General features: G+C 38.4%; 1 protein-coding gene across 1 annotated transcript in view; it reads right to left on the reverse strand.

Annotated features, from left to right (window-relative positions):
* Positions 1–14,092, reverse strand: part of aacs (acetoacetyl-CoA synthetase) — a 38,538-nt gene extending 24,446 nt beyond the window's left edge. Inside the window, exons 1-9 of the mRNA XM_020652269.3 lie at positions 13,771–14,092; positions 12,127–12,230; positions 10,512–10,632; positions 9,501–9,614; positions 4,618–4,715; positions 3,585–3,699; positions 3,034–3,115; positions 2,744–2,897; positions 287–367 (exon numbers count right to left, since the gene is read on the reverse strand). Coding sequence (XP_020507925.2) covers positions 287–367; positions 2,744–2,897; positions 3,034–3,115; positions 3,585–3,699; positions 4,618–4,715; positions 9,501–9,614; positions 10,512–10,632; positions 12,127–12,230; positions 13,771–13,909 — 1,008 coding nt within the window. The 5' untranslated portion in view covers positions 13,910–14,092. The remainder of the gene's footprint in view (positions 1–286; positions 368–2,743; positions 2,898–3,033; positions 3,116–3,584; positions 3,700–4,617; positions 4,716–9,500; positions 9,615–10,511; positions 10,633–12,126; positions 12,231–13,770) is intronic.
* Positions 14,093–19,235: the final 5,143 nt, after the last annotated feature.

Consider the following 19,235-nt stretch of genomic DNA (forward strand, 5'->3'; position numbering starts at 1 on the left):
ATCAATCAAAAATGACAAATGCCACTTGTTCCAGCTTCTGGAATGTTTAAATGTTTAGTGAACATTTCACGCATTTGGTTGGAGTTATTGCTCACATCTTTATAGGCTCCAAAAACCTGTGATGGTCATATTTCAAAAATAAACATACCAGTACTTTTCATTAAAAAAATAAAATCATCACATTAATTAATATATATATATATAAAAAAAAGATAGTTACAGCATTCATTTCTTCGTTGTTGGCACCAGGTTCATGTCATTCTACTTGTGAAAAGATAACACCTACCGTGGTGTAGTAAATGATGACATCACTGCTGTTCATATTGCCATGGAGAACGTGTTCTTTCAAGTGTTGGATGAGCGAGCCCTACAGATACAGAGAGACAAAGAAGAGAGAGACAGAGGGAAGAAGTGAATTGTTTTAGCCATTTTGTTGACATCATTATGATATAGACCATGTTTGATCATTTAAATTTGTAATTAAAATACCTTGTCTATATATATATATATATATATATTCAAAAGTATTTCTGAACTCCATTAGCATTGTTTTTAAAAGATTACTTCCAAAACAGCCAACATAAGCACTTCATTTGACAAAAAGGGCAATTTGTGTTAAGTGTGAATACTTCCAGAGTTGCAAACCCATCACAGGTTTGACAGGTTATTATTTCTGGTGGTGAGTTTGAACTGTATGAGTGTGCGGCATTGCCTGTGTTTTAGTTTTGAAAAAAAAAACAAGAAAAAAACAAAACAGGTGTTCTCTGTGTGTGTGTGTCTGTGTGCGTGTGTGAATATAATCTTTGGCAGAACCTGACTGCCATACCCTCCTTTGGTGCATGCCATCCTGCCACTGACAGCATGTTAACAGAGCCGTAACAAAGCAGAAAGCACAACAGTGTCGGGGCTAATTGGGGGAGCCAGAAAGGACTGCCAGCGTCACAATACAAAATGTTTTCACCAACGCATTACTGTCCAATTATCGGCAGCATGGGGAGAAGGAAAGAGCACAAAAGAAGGAGACTGGGAGGAAAATAAAAGAGAGAGCAAAAAATAAAGCAAGCTGGAGTGGAGGAGAAATAAAGATGGGGGGAAAAAAACTTTCAATGAGAGTCTTAAAAAGGCAGACTGGGTGGAAGGATGTGGAGAATGCAAGTTGGTGATACAGAAGCCAATGTGAAAGCAGGCAGGAGGGTAAAAAGTTAAACTGAAGTGGAGCAAAACCTTAAAGAATAAACTCTGTGTGTGTGTGTGTGTGTGTGTGTGTGTGTGTGTGTGTGTGTGTGTGTGTGTGTGTGTGTGTGTGTGTGTGTGTGTGTGTGTGTGTGATTGTGCATTATTGCATGACTGTGCAAAACCAATTTCTAAAGTTAAGAGTTGTATAGCCTTCATTTCTTTATATCACAAATTCATCTGACACTCTCCCTTACTCAGATATGAGAAGCTGCAGGATAAAAATGTCATTCATGCTCTCTCATAAAAATGAATACCCCTCCATGGTCTTCTGATGGAGGTTTGATGCCACCGTGTGGTGAGAATTGACACTTACACTTGTGGCCAGATCCACTGAGAATGGATTGCTCCTACTAAAAGCACTATGAATTACGCAGAAACCACAAACTGCCCCATTTTAGCACCCTATCCACAAAATAATTTGCTGGCACTAACACGCCAACAAAGCTGTCCTTCTCTACTCAGTTTGTTCTTGTTTTGCTTCTGAACGTGGAGAAAAGCCGTTCGCACCTTTTCTCTGTGCAGAGCTGCACTCTAAACTGATGGAGATGTTTTACCCACATAAGGATGATGAGCTTCGACGGGAGGGCAAATGAGACAGACGCACCCAGGATGCTACCTGCTTGGCAGTGCAGTTTGCGTGCATGTCTCCAACTGCGCATACTTTTTGGATTCCACGCTTTCTTTTCTCTACATTTTGCACAGGGTTAGTGACTGCAATAGCAGCACAATCCCTTTGTGGATTTGGCTCATAGAAGCTATACTATGAGGAATGACATGGGTGGCAAATTCAAGAAATGTTGCCATCATTTGGTTTATGCTGGTCTTGGAAATGCTTGTTTTGTTTTTCACTGTTACTGTCTATTGTCTGCAAAATATAGGCATACATCTTGAAAAAAAAAAAAAACTAACTTGGAACCTTGGTGCTCCTAAATCAGAATGAATGAGAAATGTGTTGAGGAAAGAAAAAAAAGAACATTTGACCATCAACGATTCCAACAACTGGCCAAATTCTATGTGCAACATCGTGTGATATGATCAAAAGTGTCTGAGCCAAAACATTAGCATGGTTGTGAAATTGTTTTCTCAGCTTTAGATATTAGTATTTCATTAACTCTTTTTTATGAATAAATATTTTTGAGTGCGTCACCTTCCTCTGAAATTGCCCACATGTGTATTTATATAACTGGTTTGGACTGGATATAAAACTGTACATGTCGGCCATCCTAGGAGAGCTTGGCAAACAGATGTGACCAGTGCGTGCTAATATGTGTGTGCATGTGCGTGTGTATGTGTGTGTGTGTGTGTGTGTGTGTGTGACAGCTGGGTCCATCTGACCCTTCTGGAGCAGTAAAAAAAAAATATAGACAGAAAAACAGCAACAATAGTGTCATTTATTTTACTCTTTCTAGTGTGAATAATGACGTTTGTGCAAAGTCACTTAGCAAAAGAAGGTGAGTGATTTATAATTATGATTTTGGTCTAATGGAGGCCACACTGTGTTTCTTACCCCTGCAGAATGGACCATGCATTTGGGAGCTCCTGTGGTGCCAGAGGAGTACATGATGAACAGAGGATGACTGAATGGAAGCTGCTCAAATTCTAGCTGAGGTAACTGGTCGCCCTCACTGCGCCCCGATGCCAAGAAATCATCTATGAAAACACTGCAGAGAGGAAGAAAAAAAAAGAAGAAGAATGAGTCAGAGATGAACAAAAACAAAGACTGACACAACCTTGACCTGCTCAGTTTTTCCGCTTTAATGTCTATGTGTGTGTAGTTGTATTCACAGGAACACTTACCTGTTAGGGATCTTTGAGAGGTCAGTCTCGTGTTTAGAGCGAGCGTAGGGAATCACCACTATTTTCTTCAGGTCTGGCAGCCCTGCAGAGAAGGAAAGAGATTGATGCTTTGTTTTTTTTCCTTCTTCTATAATAAAGAAAGGCCAAGAGGGTTCCCAGAGGAATCACAATATTGTTTTTCCCTTTTACAGCATATAACACGTTTCGTGACTTGACAGAGCCCATGAAAGCTTTTCTTTAGTTAGGGACTTAAATATGCTCAGCAACTCTCTGTGGTAGCAAATGAAGCATCCTTTATCATCCTCCTTTTTTAACGACAGCATCTGTTGTGCATTAACTGTTAATTTTGAACACTTGCGAAACCCTGTAAAGCTACTTTGTCCTAAAATTCTGGTCTTAACCTTATCCTTATCTATCATTATTCTCTTTAATGAATCAAGGGTAATGTTAGAATGGGACCAAAACATTAAATCAAAAAATGTATGGAAGTTATTAATTACATGTTTGTAATATAAAACGGTTTGGTCAAGACAAGTTATCTGGCTGCAAACCTTTGACAACACTGGTCAGCTTTTCCATGTGATCGTGTGTCTTGCCGTTGTAAACCACAGCTGCCACAGAGAAGATCAGTTTGGGCTGGATTTGAGAGAATCTGTCAAGGACGCCCTGAAACAACAGAGAGAGAGAGAGAGAGACAGAAGGGGTTAAAAGCAGAAAATAATAAAGGAAGAAGAAATAATAAGATAAATGGAAAAAGGATCAAGTCCACAAAAGCAACACAAATTGAGAGGATTTACAATTCATCAGAACTGTGACACAGAAGGAACACAAACACTATTATATTAAGATAGTTTTGTTTTTCGGAGATTCTCAAAATGAAGAAGTATTTTGTGATGAAGGAAAAATATTTTTAAGTTATAAAGGAAAACACAAGAGCAGGTTTATATGAAAGGTTTTATTTCCTACTCAACATCATTTATCTTAAAGTTGAGAGCCTGTCCTTGATGCATGTTTCAGATACCTCTGTACATAACAACCTACTTAAAGTTAACCGGAAAAACAACAACAACTTCAAACCAAGTGTGAAAGCACATTTTTAAAGGTGTACTTTTGTGCTCCACCACATGGGGCAGCAGAGCATCAGAAATAAGAAGCAGAGGAAATGATCAACAAACCATTGAGGAAAAATATGCTGAGTTAACTCACACACTCTGTCACACACACGATGTAGACCTAAATCCGTTTTTATTCTGTATGCGTGTTTGTTATCAGACAAGTCTCTTTACAGATGATTCCTTAATAGAATTCAACACTATAAGTGAAGGGAGGCATTCATTTGCTAGGTTAAAAAATGCCACTTTACCAAATGTAAACCAGAAACAGTTGTTTTTTTAATTGATTTGTACTTTACAAGGAATTCCAGGCCCTGTGTAGGGAATATGTTTCGTTCTGAAATTGAGTGTGAATGAGCATAATATGCGTATACTGAGAAGCAAATGGTTGATAATTAATTTACAGCTATTGATGGTAAAACCTTTAACTCAAACATAAAAAAAGGGAATACATGCCACCAACAGCCCTTACATTGACTCCAAAGTCGACAGAAGTGGAGCTCCAGACTGCTCCAATGCTGGCTGCTGCTAACATGGCCTCCACTGCATGGATACCGTTTGGAAGGTAGCCTGAAGTTGGGCAAAGAAGACAAAACCATTAGAATTACAGAGCAATAAATAGGATTTCTTAAAGAGAAATTACTCTAAAGTGTTTCCCAACAGCACATAACTCAATGTTTTTTTTGCTCATTCATTACTGCTGTATACTCCTGAATATGTACAGAAACAAAGTACATTAAACAACAGGGACAATACTCAGGAAATATCAGCAGGTGTTTGAAGATTTTACGTCACCTTATTAGTGTGTTACCTAGCAGCACTAAAATAAGAAGGGAAACGTGCAGAAAACTATACGAATGGTAAACTTAAATGAGGAAAAGCAGATGAAGCAGAGAGTGAGGAGAAAAGCGGGAGAGACAGAACAATATGGGACAAACAAAAACGTCAGCACAGCTTGGTGTGTGTGTGTGTGAGAGAGAAAGAGAGAGAGAGAGAGAGAGAGACAAAAATAAGAACGTAAAAAAAGAGGGGGAGGGAGAGATGACTTTCAAACATGGCAGAGAGACTATTTCATTCTTAACAAGCTGAGCTGACGTCTTAACTGCTGTCATGCTGTGATATATTGCTGGATCAATATAGGAAATGGTGTTCAAGGACACTACAGGTCTTTTTACCCAACAGACAATCAGCATAAGAGAGAGAGAGAGAGAGAGAGAGAGAGAGAGAGAGAACACTGAATAAGGATGCACAGTGTAGAAAGTCCCATTACATTAATCACCTGTTTAGCAGTCATCCTCATGTTACTTTCACATTGTGTCTCTTGTACTCACTGGATTATTTACATCACATATTATTTGAGATGCCTGGTTTTAATAAAAACCTCTAGTCAGTTAACAGTTATACTTAACTAAGTCATTTGTTCTCTAATTCAACTGATAACATTTGAGACGAGGGAAAATATTGAATTCTGCTACAAAAAAGCACATAAGGTACATAAACGATGCAATGTTCAGGCTCAACACAGGAGCTCTCACGCTAAGCTGTTCTGTTGATAAGATATCATGGTATCTAATCTTACATGATGAAACAGTAAAAAGCTGCTAGTTCCCTTTTAGCAATCTGAGTGGTCAAAGATAACGGCAGCCATGCTGTCACTTCCTGTTAGTCATGCCCAATCAGGCATTATTAGTTGTCATGCTGACTCTTCCTGCTGTAACCAGGATGTTCGACGTGGCCGGGTGACATCATAGGCTGTCTGATCACCATCCTGAAACCCCGGCTCTTCAGACACTCTCATAAATTTTTATCTTTGACGAGGAAAAATAGCGTCATGGATCATAATGCTACAACAACACCTTGCTTGACTGCATCCGTGGCTGACGTTATGAATCACCATCTTGCTATGCTGTAGCAAAGTCAAGCAAGATACTGTTGATCCTATCTGATCATTTATGCACGCTTCATGTATATTAATAAAAAGGGCTTCAGGATATTATCACTTGAGATTGACAACTTTATATTGAAAGCACAAATAGCAGTGCTATTTTCCTAACATGTGGCTATAAGTTTTCTTTACATGTGTTACATGAAGTTTCTTCACCCATTTGCTGCTATATTTTTTTCCACCTTAAGAAAACTGCAAGCACACCAGGATGATCCACTGCTCAGGAACTATAATAATATAAGAAAGTTGGTCTGAACCCAAGAGTGGGTCACAGAGCCGTTTGTAGCGGGTTTCAAAATTGTGCCAGGGAAAAAAAAAGGGTTAAAAGGTCTGTGAAGCGCTTCATAAACATGTGCGTGTCTCTGATCTTTCAGGTTTGATACCATCTGAGGTCCAAACAGAACAATTTTTAATTACATATATCTGATGGGTTAAGAAAACAGGGGCGCTGGTGGCACGGTGGTTAGTGCGAGCGCCCCATGTATGGAGGCCAGTCTTCCAAGCGGGCGGCCCAGGTTCGAATCACAAAAAGCCCACAAATAAATCTTTAAAAAAAACAAACAGACATTTGGGTCTTGAATTTTCATGAAGGAGTTGGTGGTGGGTCCTGACTGAGGCTATACCAGTTGAGAACTACTGGTCTAGACCTGTTCTTTTAGAGATAACATTTGTTATGAATTGACGCTAAAGACAAATAAAGATCAGTTGATTAGGAAATGAAATGTGTTGTACAAAGGCTTCTTAAAGGTGTGGTGTGCTTTGTGAACAAGGTTATGTTTGCAGTCAGTGTTACTCAAAAGAATTGCAAAAAAATCCTTCAATATCTTTTTTTTTCTCATTATAAACATTTGCACGCAATACTAACATGTGTTCACACATAACTGCATCGGTCCAAATCATTCTGGAGGTCAAAAAATGAAGTCTGGTGGTGGATCTGGTAATACTGCAAGAATAAAGCATTGAACCAAGAGGTCAGAGGAGGGGATTTAAGAGTATTGCCCAGAGTTCAACCAGATTAACCCCAAAAGGTGCAATGTTGTGGAGCTAGCATGGCTACCACTGAATACATACAATTAGGGGTATTTCAAGTTATGTTTGACAAGAGGGCTGCTGGTGTGTTCTAAAAATCCTTAGTCATTTAGAAATCTCTGGGTGGAGTCTTTTATTCTGCAGCTAAGTGCATCACATCCTTCAGCAGCCATATACCGAGGTCGCAGATTTATAAATGTGTTTTCCATATCCGACTGAATTATGCAGTGATTTGTATTAGTCATTTTATTTTAGTAAAGTTTCATCAAGGGGCTTAAAATAGCTTTTGATTGAAGCTAACATGCAAAAACTATTATTCATCTTTTCCTATTCGCACTGGGATGTGTCTTTATGAAGTGTGTGTGTGTGTACGATCCCACTCCACAGCACTCAAGAGAAAGGATTTGCGAGTTACAGCCAAATATGACCTCCTGGTTAACAGTTGTTTTTTGTCAACAATCAGATTCAAATGTCTTAGATAAAAGGGGATAAACAGGGGAGCCATGAAACTAAAAAGTGCATTAGAGTAAGAATACATAACAGTGTGTGTGTGTGTGTGTGTGTGTGTGTATTCATCAGCTAAGTGCTTATACATCTCCTGGATTAAAGACCCTGACAAGGCATTTCAGTTACAACCAGGGGACAAGGACACCTCCCCCCCAGAGGGGGATGTAGTGGCTGGATCTCTCCTCCTTTCTCTCTCAAGGTTTTCTTGCTCCCTCTCTCCTTCTTTCCTTCACTCCATCCCTCTCGTCTTTCTAATGAGATTCCCACAAAGCTCAAGTCATTAAGCTAATGGATTTCCCGAACCACAATATCCATCTTCCCTATGTGCACACGCACACAAACTTTCATCCACACCCTGGTCATTCCATAGTTTTACTCCAGTTTGGAAAGGAATAACTAAAATGATCGGAGTTGTTCATAAATGGTCAAAATGTTTTTTTAACACTTTTTTTTTTGCAACTTCGTTTTTGAAATCCCTATTAATGCATAGATTTTATAGATGAAAAATGTGGGGATTTAAGAAAGGAAGTACAAGTCAGATGTCCTTTTCCTCACCAGTTATCATCCGACTCACCGTCAGAGCAGTCATTCAAATAAATAACATAACAAAGGTTTGTAAAACAACTGAGGGTTGAGATATCTGAGATGCCACTGTTTGATAGTTGTTTGTGGAATTGAAGTCCCTGATGCTGACACAGCACAACCAGCTGAATACACACTGTTGTGTGAAGGCTTGAAATGTGACACAGAGCACTGAATGAATGATAGACAGTATAAGTAAAACTGAGTGTTATCTGTCACTATCTGTGTGTGACTTGTTATTAAACACACCATACAGGTGTTGTATGAAACCCACCACAATAACCAAAGTTTGCTTAAAGGTTTTAGTTTTATTTATGAGATAACTTAAACGATTGTTGAGTAGCTTATTGAGAAAATTGCGCTATTAACATAAACTGGCTATGTTTTTGTAAATGACTTATCTTTTAGTAAAATACATTTTGTATAAATGTATCAACAGGAAGACCTAACATTTGATCTAACTTGCTGCCATCAACACTAGCCCTTTTCAGACTGCTTTTTTTTTTTCCTCAAAAGTGTTACTAAGCTCAGCCCTCATCACGTCTTTCTAAATTCATATTGATTCCGCGATGGCGTTAAATTGGTGTCCCAGTCGGTTAATTCACATTGCTTTTAGGCGTTGTGGGTCGACATCCACAAAGTTTGGAGTCTAAACTAGCTGGGGGAAAAAGCCTTGTATACAATTCTACAATTCACTTAGCAGAGGCTTTTATCCAAAGTGACCACTGAGTAAGTACAACATAAGCAAGGATCTTAAAAAAAAAAAAAAAAAAAACGTCAGTAAGTGCAAACGATCAGTTTTGAGTTCTGTGCAGTTTGTAGGTATAAACGTGTAAATGTGTCTGCATTACAGAAAAACATCGACTCAGCCAGTCCTCCTTTTACAAACATAAAACTCAGAAAAAATAAATGGCGACATTCAGAGTGAGCTGCGACCTGTGCCAAGACAGACAGACATACAGACATGCGCACATGCACACGCGCGCACACACACAGAGAACCTTTGCAAACACAAACAGCGAAGGCAAAAGGGCTGATGTTCAGCTCATGCTGCAACAGGTTTTAAATAAGGAAGACGTGAGAGAGGAGAGGGTGATGAAAAGAAACTGAAAGACAAAGAGATAAAAACAAATCTCAAGAGGAGAGTAAAGTACATACTTTTTATAATTATATGGCCTGTTTTCATCTGGTTGATCTAAGAGTTACATTAGAATGATGTTACTATTTCTTTCTCCATACTCTTGTTTTCTGCCTTTGGGGCAGAAGGAAATGTAAAAAAATTTTAGACTCACCTACAACCCTGTCTCCGATCTCAACGCCCATTTTCCTCATGGCTGCAGCAAACAAAGCCACGTCACGCCTAAGTTCCCCAAACGTCACCTTCACAATCTCGTCATTGGCCTCCGCTTGATGTTGAAAAACAAAATAATAAAGGGTGAGACACAAACACTGAAAAAAAGATCAATACAGTCTGAACTATGTCAAGAAATATTCAGAAAACTAAAGAAAAGATGTATTTAGTTTAGTTTGGTAAGAGCATTGCTTAATATTTATTAAAACAGGACTTCAAATTCATTTGGAAACAAAGAGACAGTAAGCCGAGTTGAAGACATAAATAGAGACGGATGGTGTGGCAGGACGGAGCACAGACAGGAACAGTATTATTGTCTCCCTAAGTAATAGTTTACTGACATTTGCAGAGGCTCTGCAGCATTGTGACCAATGAGCCTTGTCATAATTACATTACAGCTCCTGTGGAAGGTTGTGTGCATGTGCCTGTGTATAGTCACCTGAGCATGCAAAAGCCCAGTCTCCCTCATATACACACAGATAGGGCAATACAGAAGGGGCATATCCATTAGTATGTGACAGTCCTGAGAGATAGAGCAGGGGAGTGGCTCTTAATCTAATAACACAGTGACATGTTCAGCCTTGCGCTCACCACTGCATCCATTCTGCACTCAAATGCACCCTCAACTCTGTTTTTTTCAGACTCTTATTCTACTGCTGCCTAGCTAACTTGGAACAAATAATTGAGAGTATTAAATAAAAAACAAATGCACTCTTTTTTGACTCAGAGAAACCCCCTAATCTCTAGGTGACATTAGTTACCATACAAGTTAAGTGCAAGGTAACAAAGAGTCCATAAGTAAAAAAAAAAAAACGTGATTTGACCTTGTGACATTTTGTTCAATGGAGGGAAGGATATAGAACAATGTGTGTGGATAAAAGACTAAGTCACATGTATGTAGCTCTATATATAAATTCATTTTATAAGCACCATATACTTCATATATACTTACTTGCAGCATATAGAGCTACTTTGTCCTGGTGTGCATGTTTGAGTAGGTTCTCTGCGTAGTTTAGTCGGGCTCCTTTAAACCACTCTGGAACATCAGAGATCCGCTTTGATACATCCACAACCTGGTGTACACCCATTAACACACACACACACACACACACACACACACACACACACACACACACAGGTGTCAATTACCAAGAGAGTGAATCATAACACTCAGCTGCTTTCTGCTGGAACCAAATTTAGTCACATCCTTAAGACTTTGTTTTTATTTAAGTCTAAATAGAGTGGATCAGCCAACATTGTTTGATAAGATGAAATAAACTGAATATAAAAGAACATGAAAATAAAGTCAAATCTATGCATTTGCCCATGACATATAAGGTATTATGAGCTATAAGCACTCAGAACTGATAGCAACTGCTATTGTAGGAGTAAAGTTTCCATGGTAACACTCAAATTTAACAGCCTAGTCTACTGTACATCACAGTCCCAAAATGATTGATTGATTGACTAGATCATTGTCTCAGTTTCATCATTCATTTTGTACTAGTATATACTATTTTAATTTTTATTTATCTTATCTATTCTGTTTAATGTGTATTCTGAGCTTACTTGTCTGTGCTGCTGCAACGCCAGAATTTCCCCTCTGGGGATCAATGAAGTATTATCCTATCCTATCCTTGTTTAATTATATCTGCCTAGAATGCAAACAAAAGTAGTAGTATCAAGTAGTTCATAAAATAAGAGTTGAAAATGAACATGTGGCCAATGTGACGTGGAAAGTGTCGCCTGTGTGTGCAAAAAGGGTGTGTTGACATAGATACCATGCATTACATCACACGTCAACTTCAGTGCCTATATCCTGGAGCTTAGCAAAGTGAAGAGGCTCAAAAGTTCCTCCAATGGTGAGCACACAAATAAAAACAATCCAATAATACCTCCTTTCACTAATTAGATTTTTCAAATAGAATTGCAAAAAAGGTCACAGAAACAAATGAGCTCAAGAAAAGAGTCTCCTTGAGAATCAGTGTATCTCCTAGTAAGATGAATACATCAGTGTACTGCCTTCCTATTGATGTAATGACTGAGGAAGACTCAACTCAAGCAGAGATGGCCTCTTCTGCAATCTGAGTTTGAGGAGCGATTACTTTAGTACTTTATTTCACCTGGAATAAACCAGGAAGTTCAAAGTTACAACCATAAGGGGCGGCAGCAGTCTGTAGGGACTTGAGTTGGGAACCGGCGTCACACACCAAAGCAGTGAAGCTGAAGTGGTTGCTGGAGAGAGGGCAGTAAACTTCCTGAGTACTGCCGATGAGCCCTTGAGCAAAGGGACCAAACCCCCAGCAGCCCCCTGTGTGAGCCCCTCCTCACTCTGACATCTGTTTGTGTATGTGTGTATTTCAGGCCTGTGTGTGTGAGAGTAGCATGTCTCTTAATAACAGGATGTGAACAGAATTCCCCTCATGGATTAATAAAGCAAATCAATGCATCCATTTGTTTAAATATAAATCACTTGAGAATAAATGCTGCCATTGTCTACACTAATCCTATTTTTAATACATGTTTTGATAGCATCTGTTCGATTTTGTTGCAGAGTTTGCACTCACTTCTTCGTAAGGTTTAGAGCTGACGACTCCACAGAAGCGCCACACCTCTCCCCAGAATTGGGAGTAGCTTTCCACGGACCATTGGTACAAGTCATTGTAGTTCACTAGAGGACAGACAGGAAACAGTGAGTATAGTTTTACAACAACAAATGACTAACTGGTTGTTAACCTTAAGCTTAAGACAGGCTGAAAACGAGAAAATATCATATTTAAGTAAAAGTACCACTACAGCAAATTAAAGCAATTTTATTACATAGAATATTGTCTGAGGAAAAGCAGCCTCCTTATGCCTCTTATGTTCCATGGACAACTGTTAAATAATCATAAAGCCAAAGAAAACTGGCTTTCACTTACATTAAGTCAATGGGAACTTTTTTTTTTTTTTAACTTTTACATGATTTTTGGAAGGACTCGCAAAGGTTTGGCTCTGGACAGTGGCGACTGAGTAAATTCTTTCAGACCTCCATGAGTAATCTTACACAGTGACTCCCAATATACTGGTTTATAACTATTTATAATCAAGGACAGCCATACTTACACACAATCACTTATCAGCTTGCATGTGTCTATGCATGTTTGGTTTTTTTTCTACAGGTTTTATGATTTGAATGTCATACAATGAATGAATTGACTGAGAGAATTTGCATACATATCTCAGAAACTACCAGTGCTATGTTCTATTCTCCATCTTAACTTTTTTTTTATACCACACGACCAACACTTGCAAAGCCTCTATAAAGGAAAATGTTTAGACGATATATTGCTAAGTGGTTTTTTGGGTTTTTTTTTCCAGGAAAAAAATGTCAGGTGTCACATCTGGTTTTGAGGCAGATGTTCAAATAGTTTTGAAAATACACATTTCTGCCATTGTTGTAAAAGTCTATAGACCTATTAAAAAAATATGCAAACACAGGGTTTATGCAAATCAGGATTATATATATATTACATATTATTATGATTACAATTATTATTTCCAAACACCTGTATTTGCCACACTCCCTCTCCCATCCCTTTACAATTAAATAACAATCTTCTCTGTACACTAGCCGGCGGGTTTGTCAGCATTCCTCGCATTGACCTGGCATCAAAGAAACAATTAAAAAAAAAGCCGACCTTAAATGGGAGCTGGAAGTAAACCAATGCAAAGTAAAACAGCAGTATAAACAGCTAATAATGGACCAAAAAGAGACACTGTGGTGAGCAAGTGAGAGACCGTGCAACATTATACATATGCCATTATCTACAACTTGCAGAGACGTGTTTAGTAATATTTATAGGTCGATAGGTTTAAATGCTGAATCACTGGCTCTTTAATATTCCCTTTAAAAAAAATACCAAATGGCTGCACAACAGAGCGAGCTAAAACACAGTGCATTGTGAGGAGGCTTCAGGCGGGGTTTCATTTAGAGGTGCTCACACAACATGCACATGCAGCCAATGAACGGGGGAGGCACTTCTGTCCCTGTGTGTTTCAGCTCGGACAAGCTTCGTATTCTCAATAAACTCCGTTCTGATATTCATTCAAACGCACCATTCTGTCTCCTGCTCTCTGTCTCTGTCTGGCTCCTCGTCTGTCTGCCTGCCTGCCTGTCTGTCTTCCTCCCTCCTCCTTCTTCTTCTTCTCCCCCTCTCTTCTTTACTCACCGAGATTAAGCCCGTACTCTCCGTTGACCTGTATCCTAAACTTGTCCATCTGCGTGTTCTTTTTGGAGTCCGGGTACCACAACACCTTGCTCTCCATGTCCATAATCGTATCGCTCTTGCCCTCGGCGTCCTTAGACATCTTTGTCGCGTCTGCTACTTCGTCAACTCCAAATCCCGAGCGCCTTGCTTATTAAAAGCTCACTGTTGCCGGAGGTGAGGGCTGGTGTCGGGGATTAGATCCTCGGCAGACTACTTTAGTTTGAATGGCTCGGGACCATACAGCGCGTGGCGACTGGCGAGGTTTCACTGTCAAAGACGAGCGTGAGGCTGACGAGGAGAACCGGCAGACCACGCCCCCAGGGTCGTGACGTAAGCAAGATGGGTTCAAGAACGCGCAACCAATCTGATAACACAGCCTTGCGCTCACCACTGCATCCATTCTGCACTCAAATGCACCCTCAACTCTGTTTTTTCAGACTTTCAGAAAAAATAACTGAGAGTATTAAATAAAAAAAACAAATGCACTCTTTTTTGACTCAGAGAAACCCCCTAATCTCTAGGTGACATTAGTTACCATACAAGTTAAGTGCAAGGTAACAAAGAGTCCATAAGTAAAAAAAAAAAAAAACATGATTTGACCTTGTGACATTTTGTTCAATGGAGGGAAGGATATAGAACAATGTGTGTGGATAAAACGCCACGTTCAGTCCAGTTAAACACATTGTTATACGAATAGATGCTGCAACACAAGAACCCCCACATTTCGAAACTGGTCTGGTTTTTTAGGGGGCACCAAGAAGATTCTGAGCACATCAGTTGTAATAGTTATCGAGCCTGTCTCTCAATCTCCAGAATAGAGAACAAATACACAGTTTTAGGCTTAATATAATAAATATCTGTCCTACTAAACGTTTTAGTGAATGAGCACTTATTGTCATCAAACCAGTTTTACTCTGAATGATACCACTGAGTTTGATTTAATTGATACAACTGATATAAAGTAGCATGCTACCATTTTTTTACTTATGAGGAACACTGTGCAAGGTAACATATTTGTACAAAAGTGTGTCCTACTAGGCTACTAAAAAATTGAATCAGTACTTAAACACATACGTCCTGAGTATCACTACATTTTATAAACGACTGTAGAAATAAACATTTATTTTTTTTATATACTTTATTAATCCCTGAGGGGAAATTCTGGTTTACACTCTGTTATTTTTGAGACATGCTTCGTCCCAAATCACACATGCACAAACAGGATTAGTGGAGAGATGTCAGAGTGAGGCTAGGCAGAGAGCAGTTGGGGGTTCTCAGTGCCTTGCTCAAGGCACCTCGAGGTGACCTGGCACCTCTCCAGCCACCAGACTTGAACCAGCGACCCTTTGACTACCAACCCAAGTTCCTAAGGACAGAGCTACTATACCGCCCCCATTACTTTGAGTATAACGGATGGATGGATTGGTGGATGGTTGATGGATGGATGAATTGGTGGGTGGTCACAAAATGCTCAATCGTTTTGGTGTACATCTTACTTTGTGTATTAGTGTAACTATCGTTGTGGCAGTATGTTTCTCATATGTTGTGAGACATACTGTGAAACTGTCAACCACAGTTTAAAGGTAAATGTAGTCGTATGTAATCTGATCTTCTCTACCAAAGAGTAAATGATAGGTACTTGTTATTTTGGAGATTAGGATCAAAACCAAAATATGATCACTTTCTAAAATATGATGCTTTGGAATAAATTCATCAAACATTAACTTATATCCTTTATTGTGAAGCACTTTGTGACGTCTGTTCTTGAAAGTTGCTCTATAAATAAGTTGCTATATAAATAAACTTGACTTACTTACTTAAATATTACATAGAAAATACAAAAAAAAAAACAGACAGCATGGGTCCCTTCACTTAATAAAGGTTTTAAGTAGCTACCTCTTTCATCACTGTCATTTTTTAATTTCACATTTTAAATTTATGTTTGCGTCATATTCTGTTTCATTTAAAAACCTTTGAGACGCCAACTCTACATGTTAAATATGTAAAATGTTTGATACATATTTGTATTTTTATTTTGGACTATTTGCATCCCTTAGAAGTCTTGAACACCCCATACGGGAACGCGCAATACAGTTTTGTAGTCAAATCATTCTTGCACGCGATTAACTTGCCTGTCAAAATAAATGATTCTGATTGGTCCTGAGCAAACTGGCTCCACATCAGCCGACAGATCGGTCTATGTTGGGGGCGTATCGTCACAGTTGGAGTGGCGTGTCGTTTGGTCAATGGCAAACTGGCTTTGGCTCCCTTAGAGAGGTGTGCCCAATCAGGGAAAGGATTGAACGACCCTCCTCACTGTCTGTTGGTGTAATTTGTGTAAGGCGAGTTTAGGCAAAGTTTAAAACATTCTTACACAAGTTGTGCCTTACGGGCTATAACCTACTTTAAAAAAAAAATCCAGTCTACGTCCAGTTTGCAACATTGTATTCTTACAATGGCATTCTCTGTAAATGTGAAGAATAAACATCTTTTATGCATTTTTAAAGAAAAAACCTCAAGCTTTTACAGTTGTCAATAATTGTATTCATTCATTCAACCTGTATTTATACTCAAGAGATCATTGAGAGGCAACCGTCATTTACAATGACACAGAGTCATGACAGAATCAATTGAAGACAGACAACAAATACAGGACTATGAATAAAAGACTACTAAAAATCAACAAACTGGGGGATTTCGAAGAAGCTAAGCTACTAGAGTGTAAGAAAAAGTTAAACATTGACTAAAATAATCAAGCAAGCTCAAAAAATAAATGCAATTAATGAAATACACTTAAGTAAAATAGTTACAAACAGAGGTTGGGAGGTTTAAAATCAGGATCCTAAAATGTCCAAAAGGTAAAAGATAATTCCCCTCAAGGAGATGTTTCGAAGAATCCGGTGCAGAAGAAGAAAAAAGCTGATTTTCCCAGTCCTGATCTGACTTGAGGAACATTCAACAGTAACTGCTTTGAGGCACGTGTCTGCCCAGCCAAAAGATGCTTGAGTTCTGTTAAGTATAAAGCTAATTTTCCGATGAGAGCTTCATAAATAAATAGATGGCAGTGCATATCATGAGAGGACCACCCAACCTTGTTGTACAAGATGCAATGAGTGAAAAACCTCATGATTCAAAAATTCAAAACGTCAGTACAGTACCTCCCACCATGTCAAGTCAGTGAAACTTTTTCTCTCTCTCACACTTATTTAGCAAACAAATGGAAATGTAACTCTTTTACATTGAGAGTTAGCATAAAGGCCAAACCATGGGTGTGTTCAAATTTTCTGACACAAAAGTACTTCAAGAGAAGAAACAAAAAATCTCAAACTAAATCAAATAAACTGCACCAAATGACAATCCCTGATGTTTATGCTGGTGCAGTAGTAACTGTGTAGGCAAACTGGGCTTAAACAATTAGTTATCCAAGGAAATATAATGTCTGATGCATACTGTGATGTCATTTGAGGAACACAGAGTAGTCCACAGTGTAACCAAATACTGCAGCAGGAAATATCACGGTCGCAACCACCTGAGTAGACCATTTCTTTATCAAAGAGAGCCCTTGATGAACACATTAGACAAAACAATTGTGTTATCAACAGTTGGATGTGTGTGGTTGTGTCTTTGTAAGATTGTTTCCTTGTTGTCATTATCAAGCATATAGGCACACAGTTTCGCTTGATCAGGCATTGCTGAAACTTCAAAGGGAATATGTAAAAAAGCTCATATGAATAATTCTATGATCACACCTGCTTGCTAGAAAATCTTTCACAGCGACCAATGTACATTTTGAAAGACATACCAAAAATGTGAAAATGCATGGTACATCTTTAAGACAATCAGATATTTTAGTAAAACATAAATTGTATTAATGTAAATCTGGATGAATTCTGAGAATTGTTTTGTATTTTGCAGTTGCTGTATGTCCCTAATTTTAGTGCTAATACTGCAAATAGATTGTAAGTGAAAAAGAGAATATACTTTTTTCTACATGGAAAAGGAACCTTGAGAATGCAAAAATGTTCTATGTGCCATGTGGTAATCTACACAGCTTTTCATATTGACATAATAAGATACTTGACATTAGAACAATGCCCCAAAACAGTGATTGTGAATATTCATAAAGTGTTTTACCCACATATTACAAAACATACATTTGGAAGAAAAATAAAGTTAAAACCCAAACAGCACAAAACAGTTGCTATTATTTATTTGCAATTAGATTCAAAACTGGCTAGTATAGGTCAGATTTTTGGTGTTTCATTTTTAGGTTCAGTTCAGTGACTTCAACTTTTGATTTTTAAGTCAAACATTTATGTATCTGTTGGTATTTAAGATTTTACTTGACCTGAAATGGAACCTGGCCTGATTTCTCTATTTCATTCCAGCTCCACCTCCACATTAGCTCATGTCTGCTGCTCTCCAACCCAACTTCAACTTTGTAACAGGCAATATCTGTCATTTTTCTCATTGTGCAATTCTTTCCCAATGACTGCTCTTTGGATCCTGTGATGTTAAATGTAGTACTGACACATGCACACCACACTGCATTAAAATGTTAATTGTATCATGGGCAGCTTTCAACAAGACAAACAGGCAAATTAATAATAAACCTTATGGTGATGAGGAATTTTGTAGCATTATTTTCTGTTGTGCAGAATAAAGGTCAAGTAATAAGTCATAAACAATACCCATCTTTATGATTATAATACCAAATAAAGAAAATGAGGCAAGTGTTTTTCATGTACTTTAGATTGACCCACAGTTAACATTTATTTGTAGTGTATGTATTCTGTATCCTTATGGCACTGGGATGAGTCCAAAAAACCTTGCCTTTGCTCCCATTCCAGGTTTAGCCAAACATTGTGATTATGGGCATCAGCCGTTTGGTGACCCAGCGGCGATTTCTTCTACGTTTTGAGTTGCATTAGATCAACAACTTTGAAATGGTAAATGTAATAAAGTGATGGTGATTTGTTTTACTGTTTTATTACAGCAACAGGGCAGATTGCAGAACGGTACAGATTAAGCAAACAAGACAGACAGGTTGCAAAACAGACAGTAAAACAAAACCGTGAGACAAACCGCAGTTATGATTCTTAAAACTGGTCAATAGCCAATACTGATACATTGATTAACTGACACATAGCACCCTTATCTGTGTTTTAGCCACCTGTTTCCATTACTGCCCTTACAGGTGGGTTGACATCGACCAACGACCATGACTATGACAAATATCAACAACCTTTAGGTTATTGCTAAAGTCTCACATTTATTCAAGAATGAACATTGAATAAAAAGATTATCCTAACATGGTACCTTAGTTAAACGTGTAGAGTACATGTTACTAAATTTAAAAAAAAAAAACTTGGCAGGTAGCCTAAACGTCCAGTAGATGGCGTAATCACACACAATGTTGCGTCCTA

The sequence above is a fragment of the Labrus bergylta genome, chromosome 2 (genome assembly GCF_963930695.1).
Source record: "Labrus bergylta chromosome 2, fLabBer1.1, whole genome shotgun sequence".
NCBI lineage: Eukaryota > Metazoa > Chordata > Actinopteri > Labriformes > Labridae > Labrus > Labrus bergylta.